This window comes from Caenorhabditis elegans, chromosome IV, assembly GCF_000002985.6.
Source record: "Caenorhabditis elegans chromosome IV".
NCBI lineage: Eukaryota > Metazoa > Nematoda > Chromadorea > Rhabditida > Rhabditidae > Caenorhabditis > Caenorhabditis elegans.
The window spans coordinates 2,215,791-2,237,171 of record NC_003282.8 but is presented as its reverse complement, the minus strand read 5'-3'; the positions used below and the strand labels follow the sequence as shown (position 1 = coordinate 2,237,171).

The 21,381-nt window shown below is 37.3% G+C and overlaps 2 protein-coding genes and 1 non-coding gene across 5 annotated transcripts; 2 read left to right on the top strand and 1 right to left on the bottom strand.

Annotated features, from left to right (window-relative positions):
• Nucleotides 1–1,327: 1,327 nt before the first annotated feature.
• Nucleotides 1,328–14,344, bottom strand: fnip-2 (UDENN FNIP1/2-type domain-containing protein; the record flags this gene model as incomplete). Of its 3 annotated transcripts, NM_001028186.6 has the most annotated exons (13): nucleotides 14,267–14,342; nucleotides 14,156–14,216; nucleotides 13,174–13,455; nucleotides 12,730–12,874; nucleotides 11,753–12,007; nucleotides 9,698–10,092; nucleotides 8,757–8,914; nucleotides 7,878–8,149; nucleotides 7,066–7,376; nucleotides 6,210–6,478; nucleotides 5,506–5,756; nucleotides 3,266–3,608; nucleotides 1,328–1,657 (listed from the first exon to the last, which is right to left on the bottom strand). In NM_001028186.6, exons 2-13 carry the CDS (start codon nucleotides 14,205–14,207, stop codon nucleotides 1,523–1,525), a joined length of 2,868 nt encoding a protein of 955 aa, NP_001023357.2. In that variant the 5' UTR covers nucleotides 14,208–14,216; nucleotides 14,267–14,342. The 3 variants fall into 3 exon arrangements, with proteins under 3 accessions (NP_001023357.2, NP_001023358.2, NP_001033430.1); NM_001028187.5 differs by lacking the exons at nucleotides 1,328–1,657; nucleotides 14,156–14,216 and having other exon boundaries at nucleotides 3,134–3,608; nucleotides 13,174–13,457; nucleotides 14,267–14,344; NM_001038341.3 differs by lacking the exons at nucleotides 1,328–1,657; nucleotides 3,266–3,608; nucleotides 5,506–5,756; ... (5 more) ...; nucleotides 11,753–12,007; nucleotides 12,730–12,874 and having other exon boundaries at nucleotides 13,005–13,455.
• T04C4.2 lies at nucleotides 10,143–10,196 on the top strand. The gene has a single exon (NR_052957.1). It is a non-coding gene; the product is annotated as an Unclassified non-coding RNA T04C4.2 (non-coding RNA).
• Nucleotides 14,345–20,315: 5,971 nt separating the features above from the next.
• On the top strand, nucleotides 20,316–20,614 carry T04C4.3 (Eukaryotic translation initiation factor 3 30 kDa subunit). Its single transcript, NM_001307348.3, has 2 exons — nucleotides 20,316–20,414; nucleotides 20,468–20,614. The coding sequence occupies exons 1-2, from the start codon at nucleotides 20,364–20,366 to the stop codon at nucleotides 20,534–20,536; spliced, it is 120 nt and encodes a 39-aa protein (NP_001294277.1). The 5' UTR covers nucleotides 20,316–20,363; the 3' UTR covers nucleotides 20,537–20,614.
• Nucleotides 20,615–21,381: the final 767 nt, after the last annotated feature.

Genomic DNA, 21,381 nt, shown 5'->3' with positions numbered 1-21,381 from the left:
TTAGAGAAAATCGATAAATTCCCGAAAATCGATAATTTTAGGAGAAAAATCAATACATTGATGTAAAATCAATAACTTTCTGTAAAATCGATAAATTTCTGAAAAATTAATAATTCCCGGAAAATCAATAAATTCCCGCTACAAATTTCTTCCTTTTCGCATTATTTTTCTCGTTTCCATTTTAAAACACATTCATCGTTAATCAAAAATTTATTCTGTACAGAGGAGAAAAACAAATTAACAATAATAATAATCAAATTCCCGTTTGACAGGATGGATAGGAGGAGAAAGGCGGAAAATCGAATCCAAAAAATCGATTGATTATCGATTTTTCGAAGCAAAACCGCCGACAAAGAAAACAATCATAAACCCGCTGAAATGTGTGTGGTGGATTCGGGAAAAGATAGAAGGGGGAGGAAATGGGGGTGATTTACAATGATATACATTACATTTTATGTTAATAAAACATCAAAAAAAGGGAAGAGAAACAAGAAACAAGAAACAAGACGATGCTCCGATATTCCGGCGGAGTATCGTTTGAAACCGGCCGAGAAAAAAAAACAAAAAAACACATTGGACAGAGAAGAAAAGATTGATTAGAAATCGTTAGGGGATTTTTTCGGAAATTTCAGAAAAAAAAAGGAAAAAGTGGAATAAATAAGCGGATTTATCGATTTTATGGAAATGTTTTTTATCGTTTCTTCCAGAAAAATGATCAAAAATTAGCAGAAATCTGTCGATTTTTGAATTTTTAAAATTCGAGTTTTCCGGAATCGAATTTTTTGTCCTTTTTGTGTCATCAACTTTTGAAGAAAAATATTGAAAATTGGAGTTGATTTATCGATTTTTTTTTTGCGAAAATTCGTAATTTTTCTTTTGCAGAAAATTAATAAAATGAAATCACAAAAAATCGATAATTATTGATTTTTTCCACAAAAATTTATAAAAATCGATAATTATTGATTTTTCTAAAAAATTTCACAAAAAATCGATAATCATTGATATTTTTGCAAGAAAAATCGCAAAAAGGCGATAAATATTGATTTTTTTCAGAAAAAATTCACAAAAATCGATAAATATTGATTTTTTTGCGAAAAAATCACAAAAAATCGATCATTATTGACTTTTTTCAAAAAAATTCACAAAAATTTTAAAATTCGAGTTTTCCGGAATCGAATTTTTTGTTCTTTTTGTCATCAACTTTTGAAGAAAAATATTGAAAATTGGAGTTTTTTTTGCAGAAAATTAATAAAATGTAAGAAAAATCGAATTTCTTCAAAATTTCTCGATTTGTTCCCAAAAATTCGATATATAATTTTACGAAAAATGGCTTAATCAACTTTTTCTTGAAAAAGGGGGAAATTTACAATTTAAAAAAAAAGAACAAAAGAACAAAAAATAATTAGTAAATTAGTAGTATTAATATTAAATAACAATACACACACCGGCGCAAGGAAAGAGTTTTCCCGTTTTTTGAATGATTTTTTGAGAAAATCTCGACGATTTTTTAAGGTGTCGGAGCTCATCCGAGCACGGATTGGAGAACAGGAGGCCAGTAGACGGCTGCAACATTGACGATAAGACGAAGATCCGAATGATCACAACCAATAATTGTACGAACACGATCCGGTGTTAATTGTAGGGAATTCGGGTTTTTCTGAAATAGAAAAATTAGGGGTGAAAAATTGAAAAATTCAAAAAAAATTTTTGATTTTTTGCTCGAAAATTCCGAAATTTTTGGGTTTTTTGCACAAATTGAAAACTGAAAAAAAAACGTTTTTTTCCATTTTCCATCAAAAAAATCCCACAATTTTAGCAATAAATAGTTCAAAATCTATAGTTTTTCTGTGTTTTCAGCCCAAAATTGTCGGCAAATTTTTTGGCATTTTTTGGCAGTTTTTGTAACTTTCCAAAATTCAAAAAATTTGATTTTTTTTAATGCTCGGAAATCAGGTCAAAATTTTTCAAGATTGTTAAAAAATTTAAAAATTTCGGTTTTTTCGGCTCAAAAACTCGAAAGTCGCGAATTTTCCCGGAAAAAAAGTCGAAATTGTATGAAAATCCACGAAAAGTTCCGAGAAATTGCCGATCCAGGATTTTTTTTGGATTTTTTAAAAGCGATTCTCATTGCCGGGGGGTGATTTTGTCGTGTTTTTTGCCAAAATTTTCAAAAATTTCTACCCAAAAAACGTTAATTTCTGGGTTTTCAGGCTGAAATTGTCGGCAAATGTCGGATTTTTCTTTTTTTTTCAATTTTTTTTTAGCTAAATGCTTATTTTTTTTTTAGCTAAATGCTTATTTTTTTGCGAGAAAATTTTGTAGATTTTTTCAAAAAAATTTATATGAAAATCCCAAAAAGTTCCTCGAATTTTCTCGATTTTTCGAAATTTTTAATCGATTGTTACGGTAAAAATATCGATTTTTTTTTCGTGTTTTTAGCCCAAAAAAGTCAAATTTTAGATCAATTTTTTTGGCAGTTTTTGTCATTTTTTCCCTAAATTTCCGGAAATTTTCGCATATTCAAATTCTTCTCAACTATGACTATTTTGAAGACATTTGAAGAAAAAAAACACGTTGGGTCTCGCCGCGAATACTACAAGCCTACAGTAACCTTCGCTGTGAGACCCACAAATTTTCAAAACCATCGGAACCTAGTCATGATTATACACTTAAATCAAATCTCTCAGCAATGAGAATTCGAAAATGTTGAAATAATTTCAATAAGTTGGGTCTCACAACGAATTACTCTCAGGTTACTGTACTCTGTACTCGCGACGAGACCCATTTTTTGGAAATTTATTTGAAAAATGTATAGAAAACTCGATATCAGCTCACCGAGAGCTTTAAAATGAGCATAATCATGACTAGGTTCCGATGATTTTGAAAAATTTTGGGTCTCGCAGCGAAAACCTACAGTAACCTAAGAAGATTTCGCTGTGAGACCCCAATTTTCAAATTTTTTTGCAAATTTGAATTCCTCTCATTGAGAGCTTTGAAATGAGTATAATCATGACTAGGTTTTGAGAATTTTTAAAGTTTTTGGGTCCCGCAGCGAAGGGTACTGTAGCTTTCTATTTTTCGCCGCGAGACCCAACTTTTTTTCAAATTTACCCGAACCTAGTCATGATTATACTTATTTTAAAGCTCTATATGAGGGGAATTCAAATTTGCTAAAATTTCCGATTTCGGGGCAAACAGCCAAAAGTATCTCAATTTTTGCTAAAATTTTCGATTTTTTGGCTCTCTCTGAGCCCTGAATCCTAACCGTTTGATCACTTCTGACAAGTTCGACAAGTGTCAAACTTTTTCCAACAATATGAGCCAATGAATCCTCAATAATTCCGACTAAAAACTCGGCATTCGCCGGTACAGCATTATGAATTCCAACAAATTGTTCCAACATTGCGACAATTGATTCGGATGGTGACGTCACTTCATCTGATCCTTCTGTTGAGAGCACTTTTACTGTCAGTTGCTCGATATCCGCAATGATTAGCACATTTTCCGGATTCATTGCCGGATCACACATTGATGACGTCGATTGTGATGGCGTAGCAGTTGCCGAACGGTGACACGGAAAATCGGTACACCGGACTTCGTCGAACATTCTGCAAAAAAAAAATTGGGTTAAAATTTTTTTTGGGAAAATTTTGAAAATTTCGGAAAAATCGATAAATTAAAAAAAATAGAAAATTTAGAAAAATCGATAAAATTTCAGAAAAATCGATAATTCATAGATGTTTAGAATTTTAAAAAAATTTTGAAAAAAATCGATAAAATTTCAGAAAAATCGATAATTCATAGATTTTTAGAATAAAAAAAAAATTTTGAAAAAAATCGATAAAATTTCAGAAAAATCGATAATTCATAGATTTTTAGAATAACAATTTTTCTTTTGAAAAAAATCGATAATTCATAGATTTTTTTTAAAATTTATTTTTGAAAAATCGATAAAATTTCAGAAAAATCGATAATTCATAGATGTTTAGAATTAAAAAAAAATTTGAAAAAAATCGATAAAATTTCAGAAAAATCGATAATTCATAGATTTTTAGAATAAATTTTTTTTTTGAAAAAAATCGATAATTCATAGATTTTTTTTAAAATTTATTTTTGAAAAATCGATAAAATTTCAGAAAAATCGATAATCCATAGATTTTTAGAATAAAAAATTTTTCTTTTGAAAAAAATCGATAAAATTTCAGAAAAATCGATAATCGATAGATTTTCAGAAAAAAAAAATTTTTTTGAAAAAAATCGATAAAATTTCAGAAAAATCGATAATTCATAGGTTTAAAAAAAATTTATTTTTGAAAAATCGATAAAATTTCAGAAAAATCGATAATTCATAGATTTTCAGAAAAAAAAAATTTTTTTTTGAAAAAAATCGATAAAATTTCAGAAAATCGATAAAATTCTAGGAAAATCGATAATTTACCGGAGAAAACCTATCAATGAAAATACAGAAAAATCGATAATCCATAGATTTTTAGAATAAAAAATTTTTCTTTTGAAAAAAATCGATAAAATTTCAGAAAAATCGATAATTCATAGATTTTTAGAATAAATTTTTTTTTTGAAAAAAATCGATAAAATTTCAGAAAAATCGATAATTCATAGGTTTTCAGAAAAAAAAAATTTTTTTTGAAAAAAATCGATAAAATTCTAGGAAAATCGATAATTTACCGGAGAAAACCTATCAATGAAAATACAGAAAAATCGATAATCCATAGATTTTTAGAATAACAATTTTTCTTTTGAAAAAAATCGATAATTCATAGATTTTTTTTAAAATTTATTTTTGAAAAATCGATAAAATTTCAGAAAAATCGATAATTCATAGATGTTTAGAATTAAAAAAAAATTTGAAAAAAATCGATAAAATTTCAGAAAAATCGATAATTCATAGATTTTTAGAATAAATTTTTTTTTTGAAAAAAATCGATAATTCATAGATTTTTTTTAAAATTTATTTTTGAAAAATCGATAAAATTTCAGAAAAATCGATAATCCATAGATTTTTAGAATAAAAAATTTTTCTTTTGAAAAAAATCGATAAAATTTCAGAAAAATCGATAATCGATAGATTTTCAGAAAAAAAAATTTTTTTTGAAAAAAATCGATAAAATTTCAGAAAAATCGATAATTCATAGGTTTAAAAAAAATTTATTTTTGAAAAATCGATAAAATTTCAGAAAAATCGATAATTCATAGATTTTCAGAAAAAAAAATTTTTTTTTGAAAAAAATCGATAAAATTTCAGAAAATCGATAAAATTCTAGGAAAATCGATAATTTACCGGAGAAAACATATCAATGAAAATACAGAAAAATCGATAAACCTGTTGAAAAATCGATATTTTTTGCGGGAAAATCAGGAAATTCATCGGAAAATTGATCAAATTTCCGAAAAAAAAAAAGTTTTTTATTGAAAAAATAGTAATTTTCACCCAATTTTCCAAATTTTGGGCTCATTTTTTTGGGCTCCAAAATTTCTCTCTCTCACCTAGAATAAACTTCAGGCATATTGGTATCAGTCTTCTGCACAGCCGACAGTACAAAATGCGAGCAATAATTGTTAAGAGGGCCGGCGAACATTGATCTACCGAGTCCTTCAGAGTTCGGCCGCTGCGGAACCCACATATCCGCATCGTCGGCAATTGTCGGGCAACACGGAAAATCGAGACGATCGATTGTGACACTGTGAAGATGATGAAGATGATGATGTCGGGGTGTCGTCGTCGTGGTTGAGGTGATCTGAAATTTCGAAAAAATCGATAATATTCAGACTCGCGGCTCGTCGAGAGCTTTCAAACAAGTATAGTCATGCCTAGGTTCTGACAAGTTTCAAAAAAGTCGAAAAAAATTGGGTCCCGCCACGAAAACCTACAGTAACCCTGGGTTTTCGTGTGATGGGACTCTATTTTATCTCCATATTCGTATTCAGCTCACCCCCAAGCTTTCATTTAAGTATAATCATGACTAGGTTCTATTAAATTTCAAAAAAAATTCCGGGTCCCGCCACGAAATCATTCGGGTTACTGTAGGTTTTTACAAAAATTGTCAATGTTATGCAAAACGGGTCATGATTATACGCATTTGAAAGCTCTTGGCAAGCAGAATTCGAATATGTTGGTCTAGAATAAAAATTGATCAAAATTGTCGCGGTAAGACCCGAAAAATTCCGAATTTTTCGCCAAAATTCCGCACCTCGGTAGTAGTCTGCACCACCATCTCAACATCGGCATCCAAAAGTGCGGCGGCCGTGGACGTGGACGGCGTGGAAGAAGTATCCATTTGATTATTATTCCTCAGTCGTCTCATCATTGCCACCGACGACGTCTCCTCGGGATGTTGGTAGCCATTTTTGAGCTGCTGCTGCTGCTGGTGCTGATGAGCACAACTTGTGCTCGGCGAGTTCGAAACGTCACACGGAGAGAATGGCTGCTCCGTGGGTACTTCCCACATCTTGTCGTTGTCTGGAAATTGGAATTTTTCAATTTTCGTGTCGAGACCCTAAAAATTTTTGAATTTTCAGTAATAAAATTAGTATAATAAAATTCAGCTTGCCGAGAGCTTCAAAATGAGTATAATCATGACTAGGTTTGAATAAATTTGAAAAAAAAACAAGTTAGTTGGATCTCGCAGCGAAAATTTTCGTTGCGAGACCTAAAATTTTGAAAAAATTTCAAAATATTCGAATTCCGCTCACAGAGAGCTTTCATTCAAGTATAATCATGACTAGGTTCGGGTAAATTTGAAAAAAAGTTGGGTCTCGCAGTGAAAAATAGAAAGCTACAGTACCCTTCGCTGCGGGACCCAAAAACTTTAAAAATTCTCAAAACCTAGTCATGATTATACTCATTTCAAAGCTCTCAATGAGAGGAATTCAAATTTGCTAAAATAATTTGAAAATTGGGGTCTCACAGCGAAATACCTCTTAGTTTACTGTAGGTTTTCGCTGCGAGACCCAAAAATTTTCAAAATCATCGGGGAACATAGTCATGATTATACTCATTTCAAAGCTCTCGGCGTGCTGAATCCGAATTTTCCACCTAAAACTCACCAACGTGCTGAACGGCGGAGCATCGAATGAAAAACGAGAGCACCGAACAAACGGACGCGAGAACTTCCAAATCTTCGCCTACAACGCAGATTTTCGCCGAACGCATGTTACCACACGCTCCAGAAATCTCCAAATATTGAGCCATTAGTGCATTGTAGCCGACCGTCGGAGCTCCTGATGACATCATTCCGAATAGGGAATTCTCGTCAATTTGATCTTTCGAATCGGCGTTATGGAGTGGCGGCGAGGCAACACTTGCAACCCATGACATATGGTGCATCAGAAGAGCGGTTACCAGATTTGATAGAAAACTGCAAAAAAAAATTAATTGAAAATAAATGGAAAGCTTCTTCAAAAACTAAAATTTTCGTGGCGAGACCCAAAAAATTTCTGCGATTTTTTTCAAATTTCATTTGATTATTCGAGAACTCAGCTGAGTGAGAGCTACAATTTAAGTATAATCATGACTAGATTTGGCCAAATTTGAAAATTTTTGGGTCTCGCCACGAAACTCGCCCCCTCGGGTTACTGTAGTTTTCGTGGCGAGACCCTACACTTGACGAGGTTTTGACGAGGGCTCTCCTCATTTCATTAACTAAATTCGAAAATCTAATAAAAATTCGAAAAAGTGGGGTCTCGCCGCGAACGAAAACTACAGTAACCTGGGGGGATTTTGTGGAGGAGAGACCCATAAAAGCTCGATTTTGGACGATTTTCCGCAAATTTTTTGCAATTTTCAGCTGTTTTTGGCCAGTTTTAACCAAATTTTCGACTAGAAAATCATCAATTTTTCAGCAAATTTCCCCACTCACTATCCAGCCTCTTTCCGATCGTATCGTCGTACCAAATAAGCCAATTGCTCACAGAATTCAGTGGCCAACGTACGTCCATCCAAATGACATTTCTCATTCAATGCGAGCCAATATGGATGTCGAAGTCTCGGTGCATTGTGCAGTTGGCATACTGTTTCGGTGAGCTCTTCCCATGATTTTGAGATATTTTGAAGAAATGTGGATGGATGGAGGGCTGCCGTGACGACACGCGACTCAAATCTTGACATTTCAGCTTCGATTAGGGGTATATGCTGGAAAAATTAACAAATTTTTTTTGGGGGGAAATTCATAAGCCTTGGATTAAGCTGAAGCCTAAGCCCACGTCTAAGCCTAAACTAAGGATTAAGCCTAATCCCAAGCCGTAGCCTGATCCTGGGCTTTAGCTAGATCCTAAGCCTAAGCCTAAGATTAGAATTGAGCCTATGCGCCTAAGCCTGCGCCTTGGCTTCAGCAAAGTTTTAAGCCTAATCATATGCTTAAGCCTAAGTCTGAGCCTGAGGTTTAGCCAGATTCTAAGCTTAAGTCTAGGCCTAAGCCTAAGCTTCAGCTTCAGCCTAAGCCTAAACCTGAGCCTGGGCTTTAGCCTGATAGAAAAGCCTAAGCCTAAGCCAAAGCCTAAGTCTGAGCATGAGATTTAGCCAGATTCTAAGCTTAAGTCTAGGCCTAAGCCTAAGCTTCAGCTTCAGCCTAAGCCGAAGCCTAGGCATAAGCCTGAACCTGAGTCAAATTCCGAGCTTGAGCGTAAAGCCTATGCCTAAGCCTAAACCAAAGTCTAAGCCAGAGCATAAGACTGGGCTTTAGCCTAGCCCTAAGCCTGAGCCCAAGCTTAAGCCCAAGCCCAGGCCTAAATCCTCTCACCTGCATTAGAAAAAACCGCTGTTTAATCGGCACCAGAATGCCCAACGCGATATTTCGCATATTTTGCATCGAAATCGGATGCTCATCGTCTGCTTGTGTTGAGCTCATTGAGCTCATCCGTGAACGAGCCTTCAGGCTTGATGGTATTGGGAACGCGGCTGGAAAAATAAAATTTTTTGGGAAAATTATTCGAAAAATTGGAATCAGCTCGCCGAGAGCTTTAAAATAAGAATAAACATGACAAGGTTCGGAGAAATTCTAAATTTTCCGGGTCCCGCCGCGAAAACTGGAAAACTACAGTAACCTCGCGGCGGGACCCAAATTTTTTGACTTTTTTTTTTGCAACAACGGTCTTCTCGTGAACTAAATTTGAATTTACAGCTTTTTATTTTTTCGTATAATTTTTTTTCACAAAAACTATACATTTTCGTGTCGAGACCCAAAAAATCAGAATTTCAGGTTTCCACTACAAATCGACTTAATTTTGAAGTTTCCGTGTCAGAAAAATACCGAAAATTCAAAATTTTACTAAAAAATTCGAGATTTTTCAAGTTTTCGTGTCGAGACCCTAAAGCTACAGTAACCCTGGGTTTCGCTGCGAGACCCTAAATTTTCGAAATTTTTGCTGTTATATTTGAATACAGCTTATCAAGAGCTTCGATTTGAGTATAAACATGACAAGGTAGTCGGAGAAGTTTGAAATTTATGTGGGTCCCGCCGCGAAAACTGGAAAACTACAGTAACCTCCTCGCTGCGGGACCCACCAAAAAATTTCAAAATAATCGGAACCTAGTCATGATTATACTTAAATCAAAGCTCTCGGCGAGCTGAGTTTAAAAATTTAAAAATTTTGAGAAAAAAACAGAGTCCCAACGCGAAAAATTTCGGGACTCAAAATTTTCCAATTTTTCTCGCGAACTTTCAATCGAAAAAAAACGCACAAGTCTCGCTTAAACTCGTAGTAACCGCCAATTGACGTCTTCTCGCTTTGGAAATCTTATGCGGAGGGGAAAAAGCTCTCGGTAGGCTGCTGTGCAACGAGCTCGGCGAGCCAAAATGTTGATTCGAGTGGTCCGTATCAATGTCATGCTGTTGCTCTCCGAATGTTATAGATATGTGTCGAACACGACTAAATGCCTCAGGAGTTGTCATAATTGATCGAGAAGTACGGGTTCTCCATCCATCGAGCGATTTTACTGTGCTCTGCGAGTCCGAAGAATCCGACGAATCCATTAATGCTTCATTTCGAACTACTGCTGCAGCAGCGGCCGGTAGAGCACCTTTGCGATATTTCGGAATTGCAAACGTCTTGCTCACCAGGATTGTTTCCTCGTCTCTGAAAAATTGATGAGAATTTTTTTGATTTTTTTTTCAAATTTTAAGTGTAAAATTTGAATTCAGCTCGCCGGGGGCTTTTAAATAAGTATAATCATGATTAGGTTTGACGAATTTTGAAAATTTTTGGGTCTCGCCACGAAAATCTAACAAGAAGATTTCGCTGTGAGACCCCAATTTTCAAATTATTATAGAAAATTTGAATTCCTCTCATTGAAAGCTTTGAAATGAGTATAATCATGACTAGGTTTGGAGAATTTTTAAAGTTTTTGGGTCCCGCAGCGAGGGGTACTGTAGCTTTCTATTTTTCGCTGCGAGACCCAACTTTTTTTCAAATTTACCCGAACCTAGTCATGATTATACTTGAATGAAAGCTCTCTGTGAGCGGAATTCGAATATTTTGAAATTTTTTCAAAATTTTAGGTCTCGCAACGAAGCTACAGTAACCCTTCGCGGCGGGACCCAAAAATTTTTAAATTTCTACAAACCTAGTCATGATTATACTTATTGCAAAGCTCTCGGCAAGCTGAATCTAATTTTTTAACCTAAAAACAGCTCTAATCAAATTCTAATGAATCTTAGCAGAAAGCAGCAGATTGAAAATTTTTTCTTTTCATGGCGAGACCCACTCTTTTTGAGAATTTCCAAATTTTTTAGAAAATTGTTTTATAAAAATTAAATTCAGCTCGCCGAGGGCTTTAAATTAAGTATAATCATGACTAGGTTCCGTTAATTTTGAAATTTTTCGGGTCTCACCGCGAAAAGCTACAGTAACCCTCGCGGCGGGACCCAAAATCGCGTAAATCTGAGGTTTTTCAAGAGAAATCGGCAAATCCCGTCTTGCTTATGCTATGAAATTGAAAATTGAATAAGAAATTTGGAAAAAAAAACAGAAATTGAAAAAAATTTCACTTTTCGTGGTGAGACCCATTTTTTGAAATTTTTAAAGATATCATCGAATGCGGCTCACCGAGAGAGCTTTGTTTTAAGTATAATCATCACTAGGTTAGGAATATTTTTAAAAAACATTTCGGGTCCCACCGCGAAGAACTACAGTAACCACCTGCAATTTTTCGCGGTGGGACCCAAAATTTCGATGGATTTCAAATTTTTTTCGATGAAAACTAAACTCCGCTCACCGAGACCTTCAATTTAAGTATAATCATGACTAGGTTTCCTTGAATTTTAAAGAATTTCGGGTTTTCGTGGTGGGACCCAAAATTTCGAAGGGTTTTCAAATTTTTCTATATGAGAATCGAGTTTAGCTTACCGCCGAGAGCTTTAATTTGTCTATAATAACGCCCTAGTTTGCTCAATTTCTAAAAAATTTGGGTCTCGCCGCGAAGAACTACAGTAACCTGCAATTTTTCGCGGCGAGACCCTAAATTTTCGAAATTTTCTGTTATATTTGAATACAGCTTACCAAGAGCTTCAATTTGAGTACGAAACATGACAAGGTTCGGAGAAGTTTGAAATTTATGTGGGTCCCGCCGCGAAAACTGGAAAACTACAGTAACCTCCTCGCTGCGGGACCCACCAAAAAATTTCAAAATAATCGGAACCTAGTCATGATTATACTTAAATCAAAGCTCTCGGCGAGCTGAGTTTAAAAATTTAAAAATTTTGAGAAAAAAATGTTTGAATTTTTCCAGAAAACTCACTCCAAAACATGAATCCTAAACGATTCATTAGTCTTCAAATTTGGCACGGCGCCAAAAATCATTTGCGACAACTTTCGCGTATCCTTTCTTTTTCGCAAAAATTGAAATTCTCCACACGCTGAGATGGAACTGGCATTCTGATGGGTCCCGTTACGCGTTGGGATTACTGTAGCCGTATCGTACAGTACACGGGATTCCGCCTCGATTAGAAGCATACGAAGATCCGTTGGTTTCAGGCAGCAACTGCTTTGATAGCTGGAAAAAATCAAAAAAATTGCGGTTTGGGGGGGGGGGGCCGAAATAGAGTTAAAATTCGGATTTTCTAGGCCATTTCAGTTTTTTTTTTTTTTTTTCAAAAATATGGATTTTAAGCCAAGTTAGGGCTTTTTTGAGTTCATGGCCTAACTTTTTATTTCTAGGCCACCAAAAAATTGATAATTGGTGGCCTAGAAATCTAAAAACTAGGCCACCAACTTTAAATCCGGCATAACGTATTGGTGGCCTAGTTTTTTAGATTTCTAGACCACCACTTATTGTAACTTGGCCTAAGTTTTTTGGTGGCCTAGAAATCTAAAAACTAGGCCACCAACTTGAAAACATTGTAACTTGGCTCCGAATCGATATTTCCTTAGTCTAAAATTTTTGAAATATTTCCCAGGTTGAGTTCTACAGAAAAACGAGGTCAGATTAATTTTCGGTGGCCTAGAAAAATCAGAATTTGGTTTTCTAGGCCACCAACTTAAAACCACCATAACGTGGCTTAAAATGTATATTTTCAAAATCAAAAAACTTTTCAAAGACCACACAAAAATTAGCTCTTCAAAATTTGCCAACTTTTTGATGGTGGCCTAGAAATCTAAAAACTAGGCCATCAACTCAAATCCACCCTAACTTGGTCAAAAATCCACCATTTTCACCCCCAGAAAAGCCTAAAAACACTCCAAATTCCCAGATTTTAGTCTCTCGAAAATCCTTACAATGGACTTCGGTGCTTGAATTTCGGTGGCCGAGCCTCCGGATCGTATCCCGTATCGGTATTCCGTCGTTTTTTGTTGAGCCGAGTGATATTTGCGTGATGGTGACGAGCGTGAAGCTCCTGCTGGAATTGTTGCAGGTGACCGGCTGAAAATGTTTCAATTTTTCTCGAATCTTTTCAGGTTTTTAACTGAAAATTCAAATTTTTTGTTGGAATTTTCAATGAAAAATTGCAAATTTTTGTAAATTTTTGCTGAATTAAGCGTGAAAATTCTGTTTTAGCTCAAAAAACTAGGAATTTTCAACGTTTTTCACAGTTTTTCAAACCAAATTTTTGCAAAAAAAAATTTCGGGGAAAAACCATTCTTTTCTATGAATTTATGCGTTTTTCCTGTACTTTCACATGAAAAATCGCATTTTTTCACAAATTCACTGGAAAAACTGACGGCTCGAGTGCTGTCTTCGATGCCCAACCGGCACCGCTCGGAGCCCTTCAACTCTTGCCACCACCGGTGCCACTGGCCTAGAAGCCGACACTGGTGGTGGTACTGGTGACGTTGACGATGATGACGTCATCGCCTCGATGATGTAATCCATTGAGTACGATGGGCTCAGAAATGGCGGTGAAAGTGACGTGGACGGTGCTGCCGACGGTCCGAATGAGTCGGAACTTGATGGACGTGGTGAGGTGGGCGACGCGAACTGATGATCGGATTCTTCGGATGATGCTGCAAAAAAAATGCAAAAAATCAAAAAATTTGGCGATTTTTGGGGGAAAATCGGGGAAAATCGATTTTTTCGCTTAAAAAATTTATTTTCTCGAGTTTAATCAATAAAATTATGAGAAATTCAGCTTAAGTTGCAAAAAAAATAGCGAAAAAGGGGAGCAAATTTGATGAAAATTCATCTTTCTGCGGTAAAAGTTCAAATTTAGATTAAACGGCGAGTTTTTCCCATTTTATTCGAAATTTTCACCTCAAACACGAGAAAAACACTTGTTTTTTTGATTTTTCGCGCAAAAAATCACTTTAAAACAAGTTTTTTCATTGAAAACTGGGAGAAAAATCAAAAATCGCGAAAAAATTAATTTCAACGCGGGGGTACCGTAGTCTCCAAGGCGCATACTCCAAAACTTGAAGCATTTCGCTGTGAGACCCACCGCCCGAGAAAAGGCGCCTCCCTTTAAAAATTTATTGATTATTTTTGGATTTTAAGCAAAAAATTGATCGATTTTTTGTGAAAAATTCAATAAAAAGCACAAAAAATTGTATAATTCAACTGAAAACTGAAAAATCACGAGAAAATGTGAATTTTAAACTTTTTTTGTGGAAAATTATCGGAAATTTACAATTTCTCACAAAAAAAAGGATATTTTCGCAAATTTTCATGTGGATTTCTCGTTTTTCTCTAATTTCTGTTTCAACTTACAATCAGTTTTCCGACGTTTTGCCCTGAAAAATTGTCGAACATACGATGCCATTTCGATAGTCTGGAAAAAAAAAATCGATTATTTTCGCAAAAAATTGGTGTGAAACTCACAATTTTCAGATTTTTGCGTCAAATGTACAGAAAAACTGGGCGGTGCTGCAGCTCGGCGATGAGTTGAGCACAGCTTCTGAAAATTAGTTTAAATATATATTTAAATTCAAAAAAAAAAAAAGAGATTCGACCGAAGAAAAGTGATGAAAAATGAGGAAAATGTACTATTTTTTGAAAAGTACAAAAAATCGTTGAGGTGGGGCGTCTAGTCAAATAAATCGTGGCGAAAAACAGAAAGAAAAAGCGATTCCCACAATCATAAATGTTCGGAATACATTTATTTATTTATTCATTCGTCTTTTTTCTCCCACCTGATATTTGTTCATTTAGTGGTGAATCATGCGCGTGGGCGATGACCGCCTCCCACGTGGCCGGCAATTTTTGGCAGAATTTTTGAAAATCCGGCAATTTTCACACCTGTGCACGTGTGCACGGATTTCTGGCTTCCTTCATAAATTTAAATGGAAGAGTTTTTGCCGAACTAGGCCATTTTGGCTCGGCCATATCTGGGGTAGATTTACGGCGCGTTGCGTGTCGCGTCGCAGCTCGGTTTTAGTTGTAAAACTAATGTATTTGTCCGTGTGGAGTACACGACACTTTCCCACGCGTTGTCCGGCAGGCGGTAGTCAATGGAGCGCGAAAAATTCAATGAGGAAGGCTAGAACCCCGTGCACATGGCGCCAGGCTGTCCCATTACGGCTTGATCTACAGAAAATGCGGGAATTTTTCGCCCAAAAAATGTGACGTCAGCGCGTTCTTAACCATGCAAAATCAGTTGGTCTCTTCTCCCGCATTTTTGTAGATCTACGTAGATCAAAACGAGATGGGACACTCTGACACCACGTGCCTTTGTCATTTTCGCTAATTTTTTACGATTTTAGCGAAAATGGTTCAAAATCAAGAGAATTTTTTTTTCAATTTGAAAAATTTAAGAAAAATGTCAAAATTTTGAATTCTGACCAAAATTCCAGAGTTGCCTTCTGGTCTACGGTAGATCACAGATCGCAGAAAATTCCAGCTTATTTATAGCTAGAAAGTGCAAAACCGCCCTCTCCTAGCACTATAATTACTCCCACGCCTCAGGGCATTATCTAATCGATAATTATAGGTAGGACGCTGAAATTTGGCATTTTCAGGCAAAAAAAAAAACACAGTGCATTTTTGGCGCCAAACATATGCCGAATTGCTGTTAACACGAGCCCAGTGGAGTAGGAGGAGGAGGAGGAGGACATAATTGGTGTGTGTGTGTTGTCTCAAAAACTGTGCGTGTCCTCGTTAGAAGTTCAAACACAGAAGCAGCAGCAGGCAGGAGCACGAGCATATTGAAAGCAGCGAATAGACGCAACCGCCACAAATATTCAACACATTATTTGCACAATCGTGGACGACCACGGGAGCACACACACACATTGTGTGTCGACGACAAAAAAGAAACAATAAGCAACAAGCCGGGTGCCGTAACGGTTGCCGGGGTACTTTAAGCCTGAAAAGCCTGGAAGCCTAGCTCCGAGACTGAAATAGAAAACTGCTGACGGCGATAGTGTTGCCTGGTTGCCGAGCTGTAAGCTTGGCTCGAGCTGATAGTTATCTGATTGCTTGACTTTAGACGGCGGCTTCCTGCTAGCGGTTGTCAAGTGCTGAAACCGACTGTTAACTCGTCAAAGCTAGTAACTCGAGCCTAGGCCTGGGCTACTGGTTGCCGAGCTACTAATCTTGGCCCAAACCTATAGTTATTTGATTGTCGAGTGTTCAAGAATCCATAAAGAATTCTGCTCTGTATTAAGCTTGACCCCCCAATGGTTGCCGAGCTCCGAGTCAGCTGCCTGATGCCGCAGCTTGGCTTAGGCCGAGGCTTATTGGTTGTCAAGCGGTTCAAACGCAGATGCAGCTTGATTTAGTTGACTTTGGTGTACAGAAACCCCTGATCAATTGTTGCCGATGTGTCATCTCATTAAGCTTCGGCAACCTAGAAGTAGATTACAACTTTTGGCAGTTTCGGCAGCCGAAGAATGGTCATCTAGCCGTCCTGGGCCGAGCCTTCACAGTCTCTTTAAGTCGTCAAATCCAGTGACTCTAAAGCCTTGGCTACCTGAAGGTTGCTATCGATCAGGCATCGGAAACTGTAGATAAAGTTGCCGAAGCTTCATAGGCTCGTCCCATGGCGACTAGATGATTTTTTCTTTCCGTTTCTGAAGCTTCAGCTACTCAGGCTGCCGAGTAATCAAAAAGTGCAAAGCTCCTCAAGGATTATTAAGGATCATCTTCTTTGCAAAAAAAAACACTTCCCGATAGCGTAAATCCAATAATCTCTACGGATTTCCCGACTTTATGCTGGAAGGTGCTCTCTGAGAACAAACTAGAAAATTTGGGGGTTCTCTGATTTTTAGCTCAAAAAATTTGAAAAAAAAGAATCGAAAAACCCTCAAAAATTGAGCAATTTCTGCGGGAAAAAGCTGGGTGAGAATACCCGAAAATTGCACTATTTCGTCAGTATTATGTCGTCGGAATTTCAATGCTATGACGTTCGACACAACTCAACAATACCTCGTGATCATCATCACCTTCCCAAACCGCCTGACACAGTTTGCGAGGGAAGAGAGGAATAGACGGTTAGAGAGAGAGAGAGAGAGTGAGTAAGCAGGAGATGGAAATCGGTAGAAAATGGGTGAAAATCCGGGAAAATTTGGGAGAAAGCTGGAGAAATAGGGGGGTTTCCCGGAGAATACTAGAAAAAAAATTCGAAAAAAAAATTCAAGTTTTCTTGAATATTTTCTCGGTAAAAATTATAATTTTGGAACATAAAATTGCGGAAAATCGCAAATTTACAGGCGGAAAAATCCCAGAAACTGTATTTTTCTAGAGAAAATTATCAACATTCTAGAAATTTTCAAACAAAATTCATTCAAAAAATTCCAAAAAAATTCTGCAACTTTTGGGTTTTTCCGAAAAAAAATCTAGGAAAAACGAAATTGTTCGAGAAAAAAACTGCAGTTCAACAGAAATTCATTGAAAAAATGCTGAAAAAAATAGGAAAAATCAGTGATTTTTCATGCGGAAAAATGTGTAAACCGGTCCAAAATCTAGGAAAATCACAATTTTCCGCAAAAAAACTCAAAAATCGCGAAAAACGGTAATCCCGCCGAAACTTGGCACGATGCCAAGATAATTGTCTCTCCACGTCCCGGGGGCCACCGCCGTTCAATCACGTGCCAGCAAGCGAGAGATACAGAGAGAGACGCAGTGTACTCCAACAGAGAGACAACGTCCACGTGCAAGAGACGCAGAGACATTTGGCATCGTGCCAACTATTCTCTGCGTCTCTTAATTTCTCAGAGCCTCTCTCGCCTGCCCAGTAAAAAGAGAGAGAGAGAGAGAGAGAGAGAGAGAGAGAGAGAAAGAGATAAAGAGGCGGGAAGGGGGGGGGGGGGGGTGAACACAAATTCCTTTGCCCTCCCTCGTTTTCCGTCGCGCGCTGGCCGCGCCGAATTTTTTGCGTCGTTTCGTAACGGACGTTTCTCATGTCTCTGCGTTTCACGGCGATCCACACTATTTCGGCGGTTAGCAGCTGCGTATGTGTGTGTGTGGAGACGGGGAGAACCTTTAATTAGTATCTCCGAGGCTTTTTTTTCCCCCCGTCACACACACACATACCGAACTTTACGAAAGTCACGGAAATGAGAAAGAGAAATTGCACTTTTGATTCGAAGGTGCCGAATTCGAGATGGTGCTTACTGACCTTCTTACAGGCAGCCTAAAGCCTCAAAGCTTCAGGTCTCTGAGCTTCTTGAGCTTCAGAAAACCACAACTTTCGCCGAATTAAGAAGATCTCTAGGTGTCCGAGAATCAGCAAAAGGCAAAAATTTCGGCAGATTTCCCGAGATTCTCAAGACGTTTATTGCCGGAGTTCCAAGAACGTGAGGGACCGCACAGGCTCCAGGAAACGACAAATTCCGGCAGAATGACTTGCCGGAATTGCTCCGGCATCAGCAATAGTGTAATTTCGACAGAATCCCCGAGAATCTCAGAACGGTTATTGCCGGAGTTACCGAAAATATAGAGTTCAACAGTGCTTTGTAGAGAATTTCAAGACAGTGTTTGCCGAATTGCCGAATCGCCGAAATATTCATATTCACAGAAACAGTTCCTACCCCGTAGTTTCAAGTTTCCAAAGCTTCGACTATCCTAACTGGTTGCCGATCCCAAAAGGTCGGACAATCTAAGAAGTTGAGGGAAACATTGGTTTCTGAGTGTTGAACCAAAATCTTTTCAGAAAGTCTCTTCAAGCCCCCTCCTAGACTAGATTTGCCGGAAAACTCTCTGACTAAAATTTGAACTTTTCTGTCCTACAAGTCTACCAAACAATCGCAGACAGATTGGGAGTAGATTTCTGATCCCAAAACTATAAAATCTGTTAATCTTCGATCACATGATCTATGAGCGTCGGCGAAATAGGGGAAACCTGAAATCTAGAGCACGTGGAAAGAGTCGAAAATTTGGGAAAGAAGAAGCTTCACAGAGGTCGGAGCCTATCGCCAAACCAGAAGCACTTTACCGAGCCAAAATACAAAAATTGCCGTATTGACTAAAGATCCGACGGCCAAATTAATTATAGAGCCCATTGCTGAGCACAAGTACCGATGGAAAACCTCGGGCTCAATATCAAAATTACTCAGATTGACTGAAGAACCGATTGGCGAGGCTGAAGCTTAGGCTTAGGCTTTTTCATAGGCTTAGGCTAAGGCTAAGGCTTAGACATAGGCGTTGTCTAGGCTTATTCATAGGCTAGACTTAGGTTTAGGCTTAGGCTTATTCATAGGCTTAGACTTAGGCTTGTGCTTAAGCATAAGCTTATGCTTAGGCAACGACTTTGGCTTAGGCTTATTACGTAGGCTTAGACTTAGGCGTAGGCTTGTGCTTAAGCGTAGGCTTAGGCTTATTCATAGGCTTAGGCAACGAAATAGGCTCAGGCTTTTTCATAGGCTAGACGAGGGAAGCGGAAGAGAGAAACAAGAATTTTCAGAAATTTTAAGAATTCAGAAAAGAAAAAAATCTCTCTAAAAAATGCTAAGAAAAAAGTCAAAATGACACAATTCCAAAAAAAAAGTTTTAAAAAACTTTAAAAGGTTGAAAACTTGAAGCCGATTGCCGAGCTCAATTGCCAAAACCTACCGATTATCGGAAACTGTTTCCGAAGACAAAAAATTTACTGCAATCGTCAAAAGAGTCAACTTTTGAGTTCCCGGCTCCAAAAAACCGAGAACTTCATTCCGGAAGCCGGATATTGTGTGAAAAAGAGCAAGAAAAGTGTAGGATTTTCTATCTTTTTTCTCTCAAAAAAAAAATCGAAAACACGTGGGTGCTTGCGGCTCGGGGCTCGTCTCTCTTCAATTTGTGACACCACTAGCCACACAAGAATTGACCCCTGCGGGGACAGGTGCATGAACTTGGAAAGTGCAACACCACTCAAATCTCTTTCTAATAGTTTTCCCGCGCGCGCTCGCAGGCGCGCGTGGGGGTGAGTGAGTGAACAAACAATCGAAATATACGCCGCCGCCGTCATCTCGCTTGATCAGTCCGATTATAAATATTGTGAATGCACACAGACCATACCACACGAGGGGAGATGGTTCAAAACACAGGCACAGGACTGCACTCTTGTTTGGTGCACCTTTGATGAGAAAGAGAGAAGATTAGCACACCAAGTGGTCTAGACCAGGGGTGAGCGGCAATCGGCGATCGGCGATCGCCGATGGAATTTTTCAATAAATTCATCTCGATTTTTAAAATCTCATGTTTTTTTTACGATTGTTTTGTTGTTTTTAATTTTTTTTTTTGAGTAAATGTTAATTTTTTCGTCGCATTTCCTCACCAAACAAAAAAACGGAAAGGTGTTTTGACCGAAAAAAAAAATCTGAGATGATGCAAGTGCGCCCCATCGCTCGTTGACACCCATCAGATTTCTGTGCATATTTCTGAGCAATTTTCTGGCGTTTGATCTCGTTTTTTTTTTAATTTTCAGAAGAATTTAATTTTTAGTTACATAATTTTCAGATGAGTTGCTCAATCGTTTGGGAATTCTTCGATAAACTGTGTTCTGATGGTCCGAAATGCCGACTGTGTGGTTTCGTCTCGAAAAAAGGACAAAAAGGTTTTATTTGCTTTTCGTAACTCATAATAATTGTTTAACATGATGCAAAAAAGAAAGGAGAGGATGGATACGAAGATGCTGAAGGAAACAGTGACTCAGATGATGATTTTCTATTCGGCTAATATTGGAATTTATAAGTTTTGATTGTTTTTGTTGATTTTTATTCATTTGTTATTGTTTTTATAAATAACTCGTTAAAATAGCTCTTAAAATTGGTTTTTTTTTTCAATATAAAAATATAGACGAACGCCGATCGCCGAAATTTTTCGGAAATTGGTGATCGCCGATTTTTTTGGGCGACTGCTCAGCCCTGGTCTAGACTCTTATAAGGTATTACGGGACCATGAGATCATGAGAAGGCCTACTTTTCTGGCGGCAAATATCTCGTAGCGAAGGGACCTGCGTCTCTCTTCGCCATATGTGCTCTCTCGCTGACGCGGCCTGCCAATATTTTCGCGCCAATAAATAGGCATTCTCATGATCTCATGGTCCCGTAATACCATTTGTATTGTAATTATATTGTAATAGGGAATTTTCAATTCACAGCGTTTCAAAAGAGCATTGGGCAAATTGAAAAAACCACCCGAAAGATTGCCAGATTCCGGAAAATTTGCCGAATTTGCCGCACACGTCAAAAATTTGACAGAGTACAATTTTGACCAAAACTGTTGATTTTTTCGCCAAAAATTAGGTGAAATGACACAAAATTGAGTGACTTTGATGTTTAAGCAGACACACCACACGAAACTTATTCATAAACCAGCAGTGTGTTAAGAATTTAGTAGTTTTGGTGCTCCAGACAACATCAAAAATATCACATTTTTCCGAGTTTGTCAAGCACGGCAAATTTGCCGAATTTGCCGAGCTCGGCAAATTTTGAGATTTGCCGCACACCCCTGCTGCAAATGCCGACATTTCAGGGCCTCACTGAATGCGAAAAATTTTGCAGGATACCATAAAAGGCATC